Raw genomic sequence first — 19,265 nt, forward strand, 5'->3', positions numbered from 1 at the left:
CTAACAGGGAACATTCACTAACGTTCTTTAAAAGTTGTGTAAATGTTAGTACAAAACGTTATTAAAATAATGTTTTTGGAACGTTCTTATAACGTTATTAACATTCTTGTAATGTTGAGAGAAAACGTTAGAACAACGTTCTTGGAACGTCTTTATGACTTTATTTGTAATTGATGAACGTTCTCATAATGTTGATAGAAAACGTTCTTAGAACAACGTTCTTGGAACGTCTTTATGACGTTATTTGTGATTGATGAACGTTCTCATAATGTTGATAGAAAACGTTCTTAGAACAACATTCTTGGAACGTCTTTATGACTTTATTTGTGCTTGATGAACGTTCTCATAATGTTGATAGAAAACTTTCTTAGAACAACATTCTCAGAACGTCCTTATAATGTTATTAGTATTTTCTGAATGTTATATTTAGGCTATCATAAAACGTTCTGGGAACATATGTTACTTGCTGAACATTCTCATAATGTTAAGTACACTTGTTAACAAATGTACACTTCTGAACATTTGTTAACAATCACTACATTTATATAATATGCCTATATACATCCATAAAAACATTTTAAACATCACAGTAGTTAATAACAACATAGACCCCAATAAACCAGCACTTATACAGCCTATTAATAAATTCATATAAATATAGTCTATCCTCATACGTGAAGCACTGTTAAATATATTGAAATACATTTTGAAAATATAGGCTATTATTTCAAAAATACATTGAACATAAATCTTATAAATTGTTCCTCATGTTACATCTGTAAATATGTGTACATATACAGTATTATAAAATATATTCATGCCTTATATCATGTATAGTTTTTAATAAATGTTTTTGCAATTTTATTTTTACACCACGTTAACCATTTCTATAAAGCTATATTATATTATAGGCCATATTCTATTCTATTCTATTTTATTCTATTCTATTCTATTCTAGCCTATTATAATGACTTTGTAAACATTGTTTTACATTCTCAATGCTTCATATTCTCATTCCGTTTACAGTTTGGTGATGGCCACAAGCCTACTATAGACTTAATAATGTATCAAATTTCAGGATATTTTATCTGATTATCAAATAATTCCCTCCATCAATTCTACTTTTATGTAAATGCTTTTTATATAATATTTTAATATTTTAATGGGCGCGCGCGCTGAACATTAGAGTTGCATTTGAACCACTGGATAGCTCATGACGTAGGAAAAAAAAAGAAAAAAAAAGCTCATGACGTCATAAACTGTGGCCTATGTCACACTTCCTGCTTCCGGAACGCGGAGTAGGGATTCAGAACTAACGGTCAACAGTATTTCTCGATAAGGATTTAGATTATCAGCCATAATGTCTAAACCATCCGAGGTAGACTGACCACGAGCTATGAGGTTGTGAAACGAAGGTTCTCTTACGAGAGGTCTCTCGTACTGCGTTGAAAACGCTAGGGGAAAAACTCTTTTTCACGAAATACTGAAGCAAAAAATTATCCTTTAATTTTGAAATAATGTAAAGCGCATTGCAGCAGCACGCAGCCATGGGCGAGACGGCTCGCTCGCTCATTGGCTGCTCTGCGGCAACTGCATAAGCCTATCGAGCGAGGCCTGTGGTGACGTCAGGCCAATGAGGGCGCTTCGCGCCCTCCTCACCACTTCCCGCCGAAACGGGCGTGGCTTAGTCCTATAAAAGGAGCTCGAAAAGGCTGATTCACTGATTTTTCATCTTTTCAGCGAAGCTCACGCATCGTTGGATCACGAGAGGAAGCAACGCGTCGTCTGAGAAGCACTTCAGCGGGACGAGTCACTCACGGAAGCTGCTGGCCCACGCCGCCTTCGACTGCCGTTCCTGCTGCGCTTTCCGGCGCCCATATCCTTTTTCTGTTTACTCTCTGTGTGTGTGTGTGTGTTCGCCCTGCGGTGGTCCGCTCCGGTTCGCCCGCCTGCTTCACCGGTTTCGCCTGGATCACTTCCTGATGCTCAGCGACCGCTGTCTGCCGCCGCTTCAGCAGAGGAAGCTGATTCTAAAGCCGCGTCGGGGGATGATGACTCGTGCTCTCTGTTAGCCTCGGGCAGTGAAGACTGGGCGAGCTCTGCGGATCTCGCGCTTCCTGCCCGTACACCTAACAGAAGAGCTAACATCGAGAGGGAGCTGATGCGTGTACTCTCGCTGGCCGCGGCGAGCCTCGGCCTTGAGTGGTCCGCTCCGGAGCCCCCTTCTCGGACTCGACTGGATGGTAGCTTTCTCCCTGGTGAGCGCACTTCTCCGGAATCCAAGCCTGCCCCCTTTCTTCCTGAGCTTCATGAAGAAGTTGCGAAGGCTTGGAGCGCTCCCTTCTCAGCTCGAACACGTTCGTCTGTCTCACCAGCATTCGCTACGCTCGACGATGCTAAAAACAGAGGCTACCATTCGCTTCCGCCGGTGGAACAGGCGATAGCGACCCATCTTTGCCCGCCCTCTGCTGGACGGCGGACGAAACCGGTGTTGCCATCCAAAGCCTGCCGCATGACGTCGACGCTGCTCGCGCGAATCTTCTCCGCCGCTGGGCAAGCCGCGTCTGCACTACACACCATGGCTACACTGCAGATCTTTCAGGGAGATCTTCTCCGTCAGCTGGATGAGATGGGACCTGATGCAGTCTGCCTCTCGGACTTAAGGAGCGCTTCGGATCTCTTTCTCCGCGCTACTAAGTCCGCTGCACAGGCCATGGGACGGTGTATGGCTTCCGCCACTGTAGCTGAGAGACATCTGTGGCTAACGCTCTCAGATATGGCTGATTCTGAGCGCACCGCGTTCCTCGACGCCCCACTATCTTCTGCTGGCCTCTTCGGATCCTCTGTCAACGAGTTCGTAGAGAGATTCGCCGAGGTCCAGAAAGCGTCTCAAGCCTTTAAGCACTTCCTCCCGAAGCGCTCTAGCTCTTCAGCGAGCCGTGCTAAACCGGCCCCACGGAGCTCTCAGCCACAGCCTCCCCCTCCTGCTGCTTCGTCGCAACACCGACAGCAACGCAGCTCGAGGCCCCGCTCTCGCTCTGCCAACCGTCGCCCCGCTCCCCGTGGAGCTTCGCATCCAGCCCTTAGCCATCCATGCGGACGCATGGGCAGCGCTTCCAGGGGTTTCGGAATGGGTGCTAGGCATTATAAAGAAAGGCTACTCGCTACAGTTTTATCGACGTCTTCGCCGCTTCACAGCGCGCGTCGAGACTACGGTGAATTCAGAAGTAGCACACCTACTTCGCGCCGAAATATCAAAACTGTTGAGCAAAGGGGCTATAGAGCCTGTGTCTCAGGCTCAAAGCGAAGAGGGGCTGTACAGCAGATATTTTCTGGTTCCCAAGAAAGACGGGGGTTTCAGACCCATACTGGATCTAAGACGGCTGAACAAAGCATTAATGAAACGCAGTTTCAGAATGCTCACGACCAGGAAAATCCTCGCGCAAATTCGCAGAGGAGACTGGTTCATGTCGATAGATCTGAAGGACGCGTATTTTCAAATACAGATAGCGTCACGTCACAGGCGATACTTGAGGTTCGCTTTCGAGGGCCAGGCATACCAGTATACAGTCCTGCCGTTCGGCTTATCCCTGGCACCTCGTACATTTACGAAGTGCATGGACGCAGCGCTCGCGCCTCTCAGACTCAGAGGCATGCGAGTGCTGAACTATTTGGACGACTGGCTGATTCTAGCTCAATCGCGATCAGAGCTCGTGGAGCACAGGACCATTTTACTCGATCACCTCGAGAATCTTGGTCTCAGAGTCAACTGGACGAAGAGTTCACTGAACCCCAGTCAAACGACTTCGTTTCTGGGCACAGTTCTGGACTCACAGTCTATGATAGCGCGGCTGTCACCACAGCGCGTGCTAGACATTCAGCGCACGGCGAAACTGTTTCGCTGTGGCGCGACCGTCACGCTCAGGAAATTTCAGAGGATGCTAGGTCTTATGGCCTCAGCATCATCAGTTCTCCAGCTGGGCTTGCTCCGCATGCGCCCTCTGCAGTTCTGGTTGAAAGAGCGGGTACCGCGCAGAGCGTGGGCATCCGGTTGGCTGCGTCTCAGGGTCAATCAGAGCTGTGTGGAAGCTCTAAAACCTTGGAAGTCGAGCGACTGGTACCAATCAGGTGTAAGCCTGGGGACTTCCTCGAGAGTGTTAGTGGTGTCGACAGACGCCTCCACATCGGGATGGGGAGCGCTGCTCGAGGGCAGAGCGTTTTTCGGCCTGTGGTCAGAACGTGAAAAGCTCCAACATATCAACTGCCTGGAAATGATGGCAGTGGACAACGCGCTGACGCGTTTTCGTCCCCAAATCAAGGACCAACACGTCTTAATCCGTTCGGACAACATGTCTGTGGTGTCCTATATAAATCGCCAGGGCGGTCTCACATCCTTAAACCTGTACAGGCTGGCGGAACGCCTCCTTTTATGGGCTCAGCGCAACTTGCGCTCGCTGAGAGCAGTGCATGTGCCAGGGATCCAGAATCTGGGTCCAGACAGACTGTCCAGGAACAACATTCCTACGAGCGAATGGTCTCTACACCCGCAAACAGTCCGGCTGTTGTGGGAGAGATTCGGCAGAGCGGAGGTGGACCTGTTCGCGTCCCACGAAAACGCTCACTGCCCCGCGTTCTTTTCCAAGAGCGAGAGCGCGCTGTCCCGAACGTGGCCGCGCTGTCCGCTCTATGCTTTTCCCCCAGTCTCCCTCCTGCCTCAGGTGTTAGAACGGATCAGGGAAACGAAATGCTCAGTGCTGCTCGTAGCGCCGCTCTGGATGAACCAGCCGTGGTTTCCAGTCCTGATGCAGCTAGCAGACACTGCCCCGTGGCCAGTGCCATTGAGGAGGGACCTCCTCTCGCAGGCCAGGGGTTCGATTTGGCATCCTCACCCGGAGTTGTGGTCCCTCCACGTGTGGGCGCTCAACGGGTACCCGCTGATCTCTCAGTAAGGGTGCTAAACACTATCACTCAGGCTAGAGCACCGTCAACCAGACGGCTTTACGCCTCAAAGTGGTCAGTATTCTCCAGCTGGTGCACAGCTCGGGGTCTTTCACCCCTCGATTGTGAGGTGACGGAGGTTCTTTCCTTCCTACAGGAGCTGTTGGATAAGGGCAGAGCCCCTTCCACGCTCAAAGTCTATGTGGCAGCTATTACAGCGTTCTCTGAAACAACGCTTGGTCAGTCATTAGGGAGGAACGATCTAGTCATCCGCTTCCTCAGGGGAGCGAGGAGGCTGAATCCTCCCAGACCTCCTTTAGTCCCTATGTGGGACCTCTCTGCAGTTTTGGAGGCCATGAAAGGTCCCCCTTTCGAGCCCATCCAAACGGCTAGCCTCAAACATCTGTCATTCAAAACAGTGTTTCTGTTGGCTCTCGCTTCAGTTAAGCGCGTAGGTGACCTGCACGCGCTCTCGGTGAGCGCGGCGTGCTTAGAGTTTGGGCCAGGTGACTCGAGTGTCATACTCAAACCTAGGCATGGTTATGTGCCAAAATCCCTCAACACACCGTTTCGGGCTCAGGTTATCTCCCTGTCTGCCCTGCCGATGTCAGACGAGGAAGGGGACTCAAGTTTTCTCTGCCCTGTAAGGACCCTGAGAGCTTATGTGTCTCGCTCTTCTGTCTTTAGACAGACTGAGCAGCTATTTGTCTCGTTCAGTGGACGTTCCAAGGGAATGGCTGTTTCGAAACAAAGCCTGTCCAGATGGATAGTCGATGCTATAGCGCTAGCTTACACTGCCAAGGGTCTTCAGTGCCCGTTGGGTGTCAGAGCGCATTCCACGAGAGGCGTTGCCTCATCGTGGGCTTGGTCTAGTGGGATTTCCTTACAAGACATATGTATGGCGGCAGGCTGGGCCTCGCCGTCTACATTTATTAGGTTTTATAACCTAGAGGTCCCCGCTCTACAGGCTAAGCTATTGTCAGTTTAATCAAATCAGTGGTCTGATTAGGACTCTGAGGCCGCGAGCGCAGTGCGCTGCCGGCTATCATATGGGCAGTATTGCGTAAGACCCACATATTCCCACATTAGTTCAGGCTCCCCGCCTTGTCTATGTGATGTCATGTTACTGCGTCAGTGGACGTCACCATATAAGGGCAGAAGGGTTCCCTTTCTGTTCCAGGACTCTCTGTGAGTCCCTCTAGTGATTTATGCTTGATAAATCCTGGGTTCCAGGTTTATGGGTGATTAATCACAGTACGCACGGCGTTTTGCACTGGTTCCCCTAGCGTTTTCAACGCAGTACGAGAGACCTCTCGTAAGAGAACGTACTCGGTTACTAACGTAACCTCGGTTCTCTCTAGAAGAGGGAACGAGTACTGCGTTTCTGGCCGTGCGTACGGTTCACTCTGGTTCGCTTCGGCGATGAATAAAATCAGTGAATCAGCCTTTTCGAGCTCCTTTTATAGGACTAAGCCAGCGCCCTCATTGGCCTGACGTCACCACAGGCCTCGCTCGATAGGCTTATGCAGTTGCCGCAGAGCAGCCAATGAGCGAGCGAGCCGTCTCGCCCATGGCTGCGTGCTGCTGCAATGCGCTTTACATTATTTCAAAATTAAAGGATAATTTTTTGCTTCAGTATTTCGTGAAAAAGAGTTTTTCCCCTAGCGTTTTCAACGCAGTACTCGTTCCCTCTTCTAGAGAGAACCGAGGTTACGTTAGTAACCGAGTACGTTTTTGCTCCTGTAGAAGCTATAAGTTCGTATGAAATAAAGCTTGTTTTAAGAAAAACATGTTTTATCCGCGATCTTATGAAAAAAAAACTACACTAGTACCCACAATCCTAAGCGTAGCAGCAACGTCTGCTGATTGGTCCAACTCGCTGTTACCATAGAAACGTTTACCTTACTTAATGTATAGAACTACATTTATTATAAAAATAAAAATAACTGTTTCTATTTAGACTTTTAATAATCAACTGTTGTTTTAGTTAAAATTGTACTTAATTTAATTTAATGTTTGATATATTTTTGTTTACATTCAGAGATATATTTCATATACTAAAAATAACTAATGCTGTTGTGCACTACATTATAGTTATTTCAATTACTATTTTTACCTCATACATAGGCATAAGGGATGCCTGGGGAGGCAAAAAAGCACATGTTCTGCTGTCGCGAATGGGGCCCTACAAAATATTTTACTGGGACATTTTGAGGACAGCCCCAAATGGAGAGCTTGAAAGCGAGGTGAGCTTAATTGAATGACTGACTTGTCTACTTGGATTGTATATAATTTATCCAAGGTAATGCTACATACTCTTACTCATTTATCTGTCTCACAGGTAATAAATGCATACATAGGCCAGGCAGTAAAAAAAACAAAAACAAATAAGAGACGAAAAGGCTCTTCAAATTGACTCCTTTGAAATGACCAGAATATGGGAGAGAAAAAACTCACGACTGAAAGTATGCACAGGAAAATCTTTTTTGTAGGGCCTTTTTAAGTGGATTGTAATTTAATAGAATTTATTAACTGATTTTGTAAATAATTATTATCTGTTTTAGTGTGATCCAATAAAATACAAAGTGATTTTGGGAGCCGTCCATGAGCCGGGTCACTGGATGTTGGCTGTAAGTACCTTGCTCTGTGCATTGCTGACATTTGTTGAGAGCCACAATATTACCAATAGCTGTACAACATGACTATATTGATACTATACAATAATATATTATAATATAATAATCTACTAATCTACAGGCAATCTTTCCGTCTGAAAAAGGAGCCTTGTGCTGGATCCCCTGGGGAATGATGCATGCAAAATAAAACAGTGTTTGGAGTCCACAAGGTAATTGTTCCAATCACATAACGTTTGGTTATGGCGTGTTATGTGCATGCTCAGCCGCATCTAACTTCCACTGTAAACACATGTATGATGCGAAAACAATGATGCGTCGTCACGGCTCTCAGCCCGCCCTCTGTTCGTTGATTGGCCGGCTGTTTTTAGGCCGGAGGAAAACGGAAAGCTATTACGCTGTCTCAGACTGAGTACAGAAGCGAAATGAAATTGAGCGGAAGTACGAAGTCTGACGTAGTCAGGCTAGCAAGTTGTTCCCTTTTAATTACAAAACTAAAATATGTGTAAATATGTTGGCATAATTTTACCTTTGTCTTGCCTTTTCAGGGCCTTTGTCAGAAAACGAGGCTGCAGTGTTTCAAAGTGGACAGCCAGCACAGCTCCACACAGTTCACAATTGGATGGAACGTCATGTGGGGTATTTGTTCTGAAAGTAAGTTTTTTTTTTATCATGCTGTGTCCACTTTGTTATACTGGTGTCTACATCATTATAACAGTAAAGTATTTTAAAACAATAGTATGCTGGTTTATATAGTACTTATGTATTTATTTACTATGCACTAACAAATCAGTTATAAGCATGTGTCATATTAGTATGCAGAGAAAATTCTGGCAGGGGAGCCTCTGACGTTTGCAAACAAGGCGTCAGCAGTGAACAACTTCAGGAAAAAGATCGCCATGACCCTGCTGGATGAGAGTGGTACGTTTGTTTAATTATGTACTTTTGATTAATAATTAATCTTCTATGTGAGCGGCTGCACAATAGAAGTGCACAAAATATCACTTGTAAGTCTTTAATTCAAGAACTCTCAATACAAAAAAATGTGAAAATTCAAGACAAAGAACAGAACAAGTAGTATAAATACACAGGAGATTATAACTGAGACAACAGGTGAATGGGATAACTAATCAGACACAATGGGAAAACTGGATCAAAAGACAGGCACTAAACTAAAACAAAATAAAACATAACCCTAACACCAGTCAAATTTAGAGCTCAACACATCAATGACAGCTTTTACTGTAACTTGTGCTGGCAAATGACCATGGTATAAGGAGGAAAATCCAAGGTTAGCCGTTCATTAAACTCCTCTGAGCCTCTTTGCCTCTGTGGTGCAATAAAATAGTTTAATGAGCTAGTGGATTATCCCTTACATACAATATGTTATTTAAATGATTAACACATTTATACATTTATTGACAAGTTAAATTTCTTTTCAATGGTGACCAGATGACCTTACTGATTTGTGCCGCCATTGTGGGGAGAATAATGTGGAGGAGAAGGGCAAGACAACACCTTGGGTAAGAAGCTATTTTTTAAATAAAGAAATCCACCATAGGGCTCTGATCATTCTGGGCATGGCCTGTCTTTGCTAGAGTAGGAAATATATGCATCACGGGTATATGTAACTCATATTCACCCTGAAAATGCTAATTATTATCTTTGTTGATACAGATCCAGTGTGATGTCTGTGCCCGTTGGTTCCACAAAACACCCTAGCAACCGCCTAGCAACACCCTAGCAACCACCCAGAATACCCTAGCAATTGCCTAGCAACAGCATAGCAACCACCCAGAACACCCTAGCAACCAACCAGAATACCCTAGCAACCACCTAGCAACAGCATAGCAACCACCCAGAACACCCTAGCAACCACCCAAAATACCTTAGCAACCACCTAGCAACACCATAGCAACCACCCAGAACACCCTAGCAACCGCCTAGCAACCACCCAAAATACCCTAGCAACCGCTTAGCAACACCCTAGCAACCACCCAGAACACCCTAGCAACCGCCTAGCAGCCACCTAGCAACCACCCAGAACACCCTAGCAACCAACCAGAATACCCTAGCAACCGCCTAGCAACCACCCAGAACACCTTAGCAACCCACTAGAAAACCCCCAACATCTTTTTAACTTTAAACTACTTTTAACTTTTAACTAATTTAAACTTTAAGCTAATTTAAACTTCAAACTAATTTAAACTTTAAACTACTTTAAACTTTAAACTAATTTAAATTTCAAACTACTTTAAACTCCAAACTATTTTAAACTTCTTCAAACTTTCAAGTTTGTCTCGACAAACTTTTTAATCTAGTTTTTCTTTATAATTGTAGCCTACGTAGTTTTAAAGGCAGGGTAGGTAGGATTTAAAAAAAAACAACAACATTCCAAATGTGTTTAAACTGTATTTATATACCAATACATAATTAAAATATAAGTACTCTGAAAAGAGAGTATAAAAATCGAGTGTCTGTAGTCCTCTCACGACTGTTGTAAACACAGCTAATTATTTCCATTCACTCCACCCCCTCCCTTCTGAGCTCCTTCCAAAGCCACGCCCCCAAAACACATGAACGCGCGACGCCAAACGCTCAGCTGGAAGACGCATTTATTTACCTGAGACGAGTGCAGAGGAAGGAGCGCAGTGCATGCAGTGACATCATGTCAGAATCACATGTAATAAAATACCTAACCTAACTCACTATAAATATAAACAAATAAGATGGCTTTTAGTACTCACTATCAAGCTAGCATATCGATACTGGTAAAGTTTAAAATATATTTTGTTTTATTCGGTAACAAGCTATATTTATAGGTAACGAGCTATATTTATAAGGCAAAGCTAAAAACAGGTTGCATTGATACACATTTTTCCATTTCCATCAGTTACACTGTGATGAAGGTGAATTTCGTGTGAGATTCATAACATATACGGTGTTTTGCATGTAAGAGTTTCCATGATGAAAACATTGTTGACTCTGATGAGGACTACACTCCGCAGACAAGTACCGCATCAACGGTTCGAGGACAGGTCCGGGGTCGAGGGCGAAGCAGAGGAGGTCGTTCAAGAGTGCGGGCAACCAGGGTCCGAGGAAGTAGTTTTTGCCTTGTTTGCCTTCGCTGACTGCATATGCAGGTGCTTTGAATTTTGAATGCTCTTTCTCTGCCATAATTTTACTCTTCGTAGGTTCCGCGCCTCTCTTGCACTCCCCTCAAATCAAACGGGTGCGCGCGATCTTGTAGCAACAGGGGTGGTAGCCATTGGTTGCGAGAGAGAGTGACAGTCGCCCAAACCAATCAATTGTTTCGTCCCGGATGGAAATAATGAGCTGTGTTTATTGCAGATTAAAAGGTAGTTTTTGCAGGTAGTCACTCGATTTTTATACTCTCTTTTTCAGAGCACTTACATTTTAATTATGTATTGGTATATAAAGACAGTTGAAACAAATTTGAAAAAAAGTTTTTTTTATAAAAATCCTACCTAGGTTTAGGGGTAACTTTGGGGTAGGATTAGTGGCTCAAACTATCTTTTAATGCTATATTGTTAATAAAACTGCAATTTCCCTACACATATCTGTCCATTACGTTTTATCCTTTTAATATTGTCTATAAAATGGGTATGTTTAGGTGTGGGAGTAGGGTTAAGGGATCTTACATTTATAATCTATAAAATGGTAAAAATGAAATTATACAGATATCTTTATGATATGAAATATTCGTAAATAGTTTACGTTTTTTAGCTGTAAAAACGTAATAATGTTACGTTTAAACGTCCATATTATACGTTTCAGCATATATCCAAACGTGCAAAAAAGTATGTTTTCTATCTTTGAAAATTACGTATTAATACTACGTATTAACAATGAGACCAGGCTGAAATAACTTAACATTTAAGGGTTAACATTTATGGAGTAGCCACACTGTTATTATTAAATGTTTATGAAATAATAAATCACCATTAGTAACATCAGTCAATCTGTTCACTTTACAGATGGAGCATGAAGAGACTGGACCACAAACCGGACCACAGTGCTAGTTTGGCACCCCCACACTACTTATATTTAAGGGTTAGTTCACCCAAAAATGAAAATTCTGTCAGTAATTACTCACCCTTATGTTGTTCCAACCCTGTAAGACTTTCATTCATCTTCGGAACACAAATTAAGATATTTTTGGTGAAATCTGAGAGCTCACTCCTCCATAGGCTTCTAGGCAATTTAATTCTGCCGGCCCAGAAAAGTTAGTAAAAACGTTGTTAAAATAGTCCAAGTGACTACAGTGGTTATCAAACGACGAGAATACTTTTTGTGCGCAACTTACCCCAGCATGTGTTACAACCTACCCCGGTATTGGGGTAGGTTAAGGAACATCATGTATCAACTCACGAGGTCTGTGATATTCTTGTAGAGGGTTGAATTGGTTCCATTTGTAGTAAACAAATGTGGGTACTTTGTATAAAAGTTTGAGAACTGAAGCTAAACAATTCAGTGAGTTATAGGTGCTGAAGCAAAAAGTGTTACAACCATCCCCGGTCTCCCCCTACACTTGCAGGTGTTGATTATAATTAAAGGTGCTCTAAGCGATGTTGGGTGACGTCACTTCTTGTTGACGTTCAAAGTATTGTCAAACAAAACGGAGGCTAGCTCGACCCTCCCTCCTCCTCATCCTGTCCACTCCCCCTCCCTTCCGTGCTTCCTTTTCCCTCTTCTTTGCTATTTGTTCATCGGAACGTCGTCTCTTTGGTCGTGTGTCGGCCATATCAAAATTCAAGAGAATATAATTCTAAAGTTAGTCGTTGTCTAGAACATCTCTCCTCTAGCTAACTTCCCTCTTCATGCTTCTCTCTCCTCCACTCCCAACACCCCTCTTCATGTGCACGCGCACTAACCCCCCCAACCCCACCCCCACATCATTCTTGTCAGTTATTGGCTGGAACGCTGTTTGTTGTTTCGTGGTGCGGGTTAGCCCAGTTTGTTTTTATTGCCGTTTGTGGAGTCTGGGCTGTCTACAGAGACCGCGTTTTTTTGCAGTGTGTTCAGGGAACAGGCATCTAGCGGATAGTGAGGAGATGTTTGCTGTATGTGACAAAAGATGTTTCAGCCTAAAAAACGCGTGACATCACTTAGAGCACCTTTAATTTACTGTTAGGCCCATTAAATAATAATAAGGATAAACAATATTTAAAAAGTATATATTTATCTAACACCTGACTAATTAAAAATGAACCTCAAAACATAACATGCTAAATGGGGTATATCTATATCTAGCATAAACAATTTTTTGTCAGAACGTCATCTCGCAGTTGCTGAATGTCGCACAACAACGTTGTTACAGTCATGTCGCATCTTACAATTCTACGTTGTTACAATGTTGCGAGCACATAGACAGAGACGTTGCCATAGTAGAAATGCAATGTGCCACAGACGTTGCCACAAATGTGTTTGCTGGGATCTGACTGCAGCTACATGAATTACATCAGAAATCACTTGTAAAAGATCAGGCATTAGAATGAACAGGGTTACTTACATGTTGTGGCAATACTGTCGATTCTATATCATAAAAGCCTGTAAAGTCTGCGCGGAGTTTGCAGAATCCAGTGAAATGTACCGAATACGAATAAATTATGTTCAATTGAGATATTCACATTATTGAAAATAAATAACCACAATCCTAGCATTAGGATCCTTTGGAAGGTAATGTTATTTTTAATCCAGTGAGTGACCCTGTGCTCTTCTCTCTTCCTCATCTCACTAACGCCAGTGGGTTCTAAGTGATCGGTCTAAGAGGCGGTCTTTCAATACTCTATTACGTCATAAAGAGCCACAGTCCACGATGAGTCGTTCGCTGGGCCTGGTAACAATAAAAGCTGATTTTGGACTAACAAGGACATTTTGAGTTCTGAAACTTTCAGGATATTCTTATAATATGATGACCTCTTATATGTCAGAACCTCAAGGAAAATTGTATTTCTCATTTCATGACCCCTTTAAATAAGATAAAATGTAAATTACTTGACTGTGAATTATAAATGTATAGTACTACTTAATAACGAACAGATGTTTTTAGCAGGCCAGATCTTCACTATAATGTAAATGCATTATGTTCCTTAAAAAGTTTGTAAACAAAGTCAAACACTTTTTATACTTTTTTAAAAACCATTTAGACTTAAGGTTTAAAATGAAAATAGTGAGTTTTGTTACTGTGGTTGTTTAGCTCTTTTGTTTATATAAAGCTTAAAACTTTTAAACCGAGAGGTAACCTGCCAAACCGGTTTTCTTCGCACAGGGCATACCTGTACTGAAAAGTCAAACATTTGTTTCTGTATGAAAAAAACTTTACTCACACAACTAAACACTTGAAAACAAGCGGTACATTTTTTAATATTTAAAGCTACCAGCTCAAAGCCACTAGACATTAATTTCCAAAAACATTTAAAAAAAAACATACAAAACAATAAAAAGCTAATGTAACAAATCAATAACAAGCATGTTTGTTTGTGCATTAGTAACAATAGCCATTATTTTGTAGGCACCAAAAGCTAAATATTTAGCCTGCCACCATGCACACAGTGTGGTGAACACATATGTAATAAAATGTATCCTCTTATGCACCAGTTCATCGAGCTTCACCCACCCCTGTAAAAACACTCATATGTGTGGAAGAGACAACCAATCTGGTTCTAATCCCCTGTCTTGAGCTGAAACCCCATTATGTGGGGAAGTAAATATTGACCTCTTCTAAATCATAAATAGGACTCAATCTCTCTCTCTCTCTCTCTCTCTCTGTCTGTGTGTGTGTGTGTCGGCACCATTGCAAGTGTATGCGCCTAGGTGTGTGCAAACAAACATGAATATTGTATGCTTGTGTTTCTGTCTGTCAATTTCTGCCTTTTCAGACTTCACACTATAAATCAAGACAAAAGCTTTCATTCTCCCTAAGGTCTGAACCCAAAACTGTCTAATGTGTTTATCGTGTCTTTGATCTCCCTATAGTCCTGCCAGCAAGCACCACTATAGCCAGTCACAAGACAAGAAGGCCTCTGATGATAAGATCCCGTGTTATGTGGCATTATTTGTTTGCAAAGGCAGCTCTCACTCAGTTCTTCTGCACATCAATTTGGTCTCTGTGAAGATAAGAATTACACTGTGATTACTTGGAAATAATGGAGGCTGAATGCAGAAGTTGCTAAAGCTGAATGCAAGATGCTGTAATAAACTAAAGGAATTAAGGAAGGGAAAGTCCCATATGTTACCCATATGTTATTGCAAACCAGTATGACTTAGATTTATTTATGTGAAACAAAACAATTCTGAAGAAAGTTTTATGCCCCTAAAATAAAAATCAGTGGGATACAAAACCACATTGGACCCCAGTTTTCTTTTATTGCATGGACGCATTTTATTTTAAATATCTTATTTTGTGTGGGTGTAAATGAAATAATCTATCCCTTTAAGTGACATACAGAGAATATACATTTGAAGTGGATCAAAAACCTTTCACCAAAGTTATACATGAATTTTGAACAATACCCGTTCTTGTCTTTGGACAACTTTTTTGATCCACTTCAAATGTTGACAATGTAGTTGTGTATGTGAGAAGTTGTGCTGGATGTAATCATTGTCTAGTTGGATATACTTAACAGTTAGCATTAGTCACCTTATCTTTATGGCTCCTCTGGTGAGCCCTGAACTGCTCTGGGTTTGTGAACATCTGTTGGCAGAATGGGCAGACTGACTCCGGGAGGGTATTCCACGGTACCCGTCCGACTGAATCTGGAGAGTTCAATTGTTCTTCCAGGTGATCTGCCTTTGTCCAGTGCTTCTGCTTATCTGTGTATACCATGCTAATAACCGACGGCCTGTCGCTTCTCACCGCTGTGTTGCTCTGAGATCCAGAACCAAATTCTAACCTGGAACCGCAATCTGATCGCAAACCAGATTCTGGTTTCATAGCACAGGACCTTGCGTTACCTTCCTCTAAACTCTGTGGAGCCTCTGAGGTGTAGTTGTGTTGAGGCCTCCCCTCCTTGCCTGAGACTGAGGTGTGTGTGTCTCTTGGGAAAGAAAATCCTGTAACTCTGCTCTCATTGTTTCGAACTCCTGCCTCATTCCTCTGGTTCTTCTTCACATTCCCAGGTTGAAAGGGCCTCTTCTGCAATCCAGACGCTTCCTGTCTCCCCTCTGCATTAAAGCTGACCAGCCCTGCACTCCAGCTTTCTAATGGAGGCACGGAAAGCTGCTGAATGCAGTGGTGCAGAGATGGGTAGTCCACGTATTTAAACTTGGGCACCTTTTCTTTAGGACTGGAGGGCCTACAGTTTGGTGCCTTTGCCAACGAGCAGGATCCCAGCCAACCGTTCAGTGGAGGCACAGAAAGCTTTTGGATGCACTGGTGCAGGGAAGGGAAATCCACATACTGGAAACGAGGCACCTTGCGAGGAACATCACAGAGATCGTCTTTTCTCACACGCATTTGTGTTGAGGTCTCTGAGTCACCCTGCTCTATCCTGACCACTTTATCTTTATCTGCTAAGGCGGAGCACTTGGGATTGCCACCTCCATCTAGAGGCAGGTGCCTCCTGTCCTCCATCCCTCTATCTGCACAATGGTGCTTTTGTCTCCTGTAACCATAAAGAGATATAAATTGTTATGAAGGTCTAATGAAATATAAAAGTGTCCAAAACAGTTGTTAAAGGATTATTACGGGTTCAATACAAGTTAAGCTGAGTCAACAGCATTTATGGCATAAATGTGCGGGCACTATAGCGAAATTTCAGGATTAAAAGGTTTCAAAAAAGGTTGTTTTTTAATTGTAGTGATGCATACACACATAGAAGTCACTTTCAAACCAAGATGGTTTCTGTTGTCAACCCTGTGAATTAGCACGGGAAACTTTTTTGCATTCAGGTGAAACTCCTGATCGAATAGATTACTATTGACATGACTGGATTTCACCTGTGAAATTCCTCAGAGCAATGGTAAATGTGACCACACCTTAATGTTGATTACCACAAACAAATATTTAAAAAATAAATTTTACGAGGCGTTTACAATAAATGTAACTGCGGCTTAGAATGAAGCTAAAAAAAACACACGTGTATTAAAACTTGCTTATTATTTGAACTGTAAAACTGTTCTCAGCATTTTTACAGTCGTTTTAGGGTTGACAGCTGGATTTAACTTTGCAAAAAAGGTTAGTATGTTAGTATTCACAAAATCATGTTAACATGCATTTTATTTAGCTATGTTTTGTGGCTGTTCAACTTAACCTGAGTATTTAAACGTTTTACAGATTCACCCCATATTATTTCCATTGTAACATAAGTAACTTACTGTAACTTTTTTTTTTTTTTAAGAAAAAAGGAAATACTCAGTTGAAGCATATTTTGTTCACTTAAAAACTTAGCAAGAATCAACATGACTTTTTCTTTTGTGATAAGTAGTACTTCAAGTCTCCAAACATTCTGGGACAAACAAATAATTACAGATGTGGGTTGATCCTTATTATATAGATTAGACAGAAAAGCATTCATTAGGCATGCTTTGGTATGTGAAACAGGCTTCCACATGCATACTGGGACCAGACCCTTTAAAAGAATACAGCTCACCCTCACTGCACTCCTGAGGGGCTGTGGATTTCACGCCGTGTGGGTGGGTGGGAATGCTCTCCACAGGCCAGGCTGGGAAAATTATAATAAAAAAACAAAAGAAAAAAACCTGTGAGATGGCAGGAGATGTGTACACATATGTGTGTGAGCATAAAGTGCCTATGTGTGCATTTGTGAGGGGAGAGATGGTCTGAGCTGCTCCTGTAGCCCTGTGCCATGGGTATAAATAGCTCTGCAGGTATGGAGTAAAGGAGAAAAGTAGGTCAGCTTCAGACTGATCGCCTTCTCCAAGGGGCCCAAAACAAAATATCTGTCACACACACACACAACACTACAATCTTCTCTTTCTGTATTCTCTATGGTCAAAACCACACAAAAGCCTATAGGAGCAGCCCAGCCCAGCCTGACTTCAAATCACAACACACATCTATTGAAATTGACACTGGCTCACTCCCCATGTGTAATCAACAGGTGAAGAGATGTAGTTTACCACCTGGTTAGCCCACGGGCTATACGTTAATGGAAAATTCATTTTATCTGATCTCTCACAACCACACCCCAAGCTTTATCTATAGTAAAAAAAAAAAAAAAAAACATAACTGATCTAAAATTAGGGCAAATGATTAAGCTCCCAGGCAAGATATGAGCCTGCTGAGTGAAACAGCTCATGCTGTGTTCAGTTGTAAATATTTCCTGTTTATTGAGGGCTGTGGTCAATATAGAGATTGAAGAGCTGGTCTAGATAGATAGATAGATAGATAGATAGATAGCTTATATTTGCTTTTGACACAATTGATGCATACAATAAGTAAAAGGTTAAGTTTTTTTTTTTTTTTTTTTACATTTTATATAGCCTACATATAAATGTTCAAAACTCTTTTACTCATTTCTTATTTCGTTTACTTATTTCATTTGTGTCAAAACAGAAATAAAACAGAGAAAATAAAACATGTAGAGACGTGTAAAATACTTTAAAAACTTTCGACAACTAGTTTCCTTAAATAGCAATTGGATACATTTAACATTTCTTTCTTCTCTTTCATATGTCTAAAAGCCCCCGAACATTGCTTGGCACAGAGAGAAAAACACACAGTGGAACCCGCCCTGGAACCGTGCCGGGCGTGGGGGATAATAACCGTGCTCCACATTCACACTCGCTGTGTTGTTCATGAGGAACTGGGTCACGCGCCGTGGCCTACATTTTTAAGGTTTGTTGTCTTCGTTTTTTTCCCCTCCCCACATTTATTTGGGCTGGCCCCGCCCTCGCTGGCTGGGCTGAGCAGTGCAACGGGGGTTGGGGAAGAGCGGTTCGCACGGTTTGAAGCTGAGAGCCCGAGCTGCCAGGCAGTTAGATGCGCCCTCGCAACATGTAGACAAACAGAGCATTCACACGCGCGTGACAGCAGAACAGAGCGCGAACCAAAGAGAAATATGCGCGTGCAGACACAACGAGCTAATACAGAAAGATGCGCCTGTCGGTCTACACATATTACTGTGGCTTCTTATTAATCCACGTATTCCCCCGTAAAATGCACCTGTCAGAAAATAAACTCATTCAGGCAGCGGTTGTTACAAAACCTGCATAAACTATTACGAGGTGACGACAACAATTCAGATAACAAATAGGTAGCCTATATTTGAATATATAAGATATAATTTACACATTTCATATTTCCAGAGGTTTACCTTATGTTACCGTACTCCGTGGAAGTCCGTGAAGTGCATGTCAAGTGAGTTCTCCGTTGACTTAACCGGAATTGTGTTCGTCTTATTTCAAAGAAGACAGACCCTCATCATTTAGGCATATTATTTAAAATAAAGCATAAGGAAATTATTGCTCTAATGTCAAAATAATTCGTTTGGTTTCTTGACGGACCATTTACACTTCTTCAATTTGAAAACAATGACCAAGACGGCACAATATTATTTATCCTGTGTTAGTATCAGCGCCACTTTACCAGAGACAGTTCCTTAATGTGTAAAATGTGGTTTGGCTCTAGGAGCCGCTATTCGGATTCTGATAGAGGGAGACGAAAGCCAATCATAGTTTGGTCACGCTTCATGACACACCCATGGACTC

General features: G+C 42.6%; 1 protein-coding gene across 2 annotated transcripts; it reads right to left on the minus strand.

The window, feature by feature from the left end:
- Window positions 1–13,930: 13,930 nt before the first annotated feature.
- Window positions 13,931–19,204, minus strand: LOC311082874 (uncharacterized protein). 2 transcript variants are annotated; one of them, XM_084114040.1, is made up of 4 exons: window positions 18,872–19,204; window positions 17,186–17,257; window positions 15,235–16,198; window positions 13,931–14,701 (listed from the first exon to the last, which is right to left on the minus strand). In XM_084114040.1, exons 3-4 carry the CDS (start codon window positions 16,165–16,167, stop codon window positions 14,690–14,692), a joined length of 945 nt encoding a protein of 314 aa, XP_083970166.1. In that variant the 5' UTR covers window positions 16,168–16,198; window positions 17,186–17,257; window positions 18,872–19,204; the 3' UTR covers window positions 13,931–14,689. The 2 variants fall into 2 exon arrangements, with proteins under 2 accessions (XP_083970166.1, XP_083970167.1); XM_084114041.1 differs by lacking the exon at window positions 17,186–17,257 and having other exon boundaries at window positions 18,872–19,203.
- Window positions 19,205–19,265: the final 61 nt, after the last annotated feature.

The sequence above is a fragment of the Abramis brama genome, assembly GCF_963993115.1.
Source record: "Abramis brama genome assembly, chromosome: 5".
Classification (NCBI taxonomy): Eukaryota; Metazoa; Chordata; class Actinopteri; order Cypriniformes; family Leuciscidae; genus Abramis; species Abramis brama.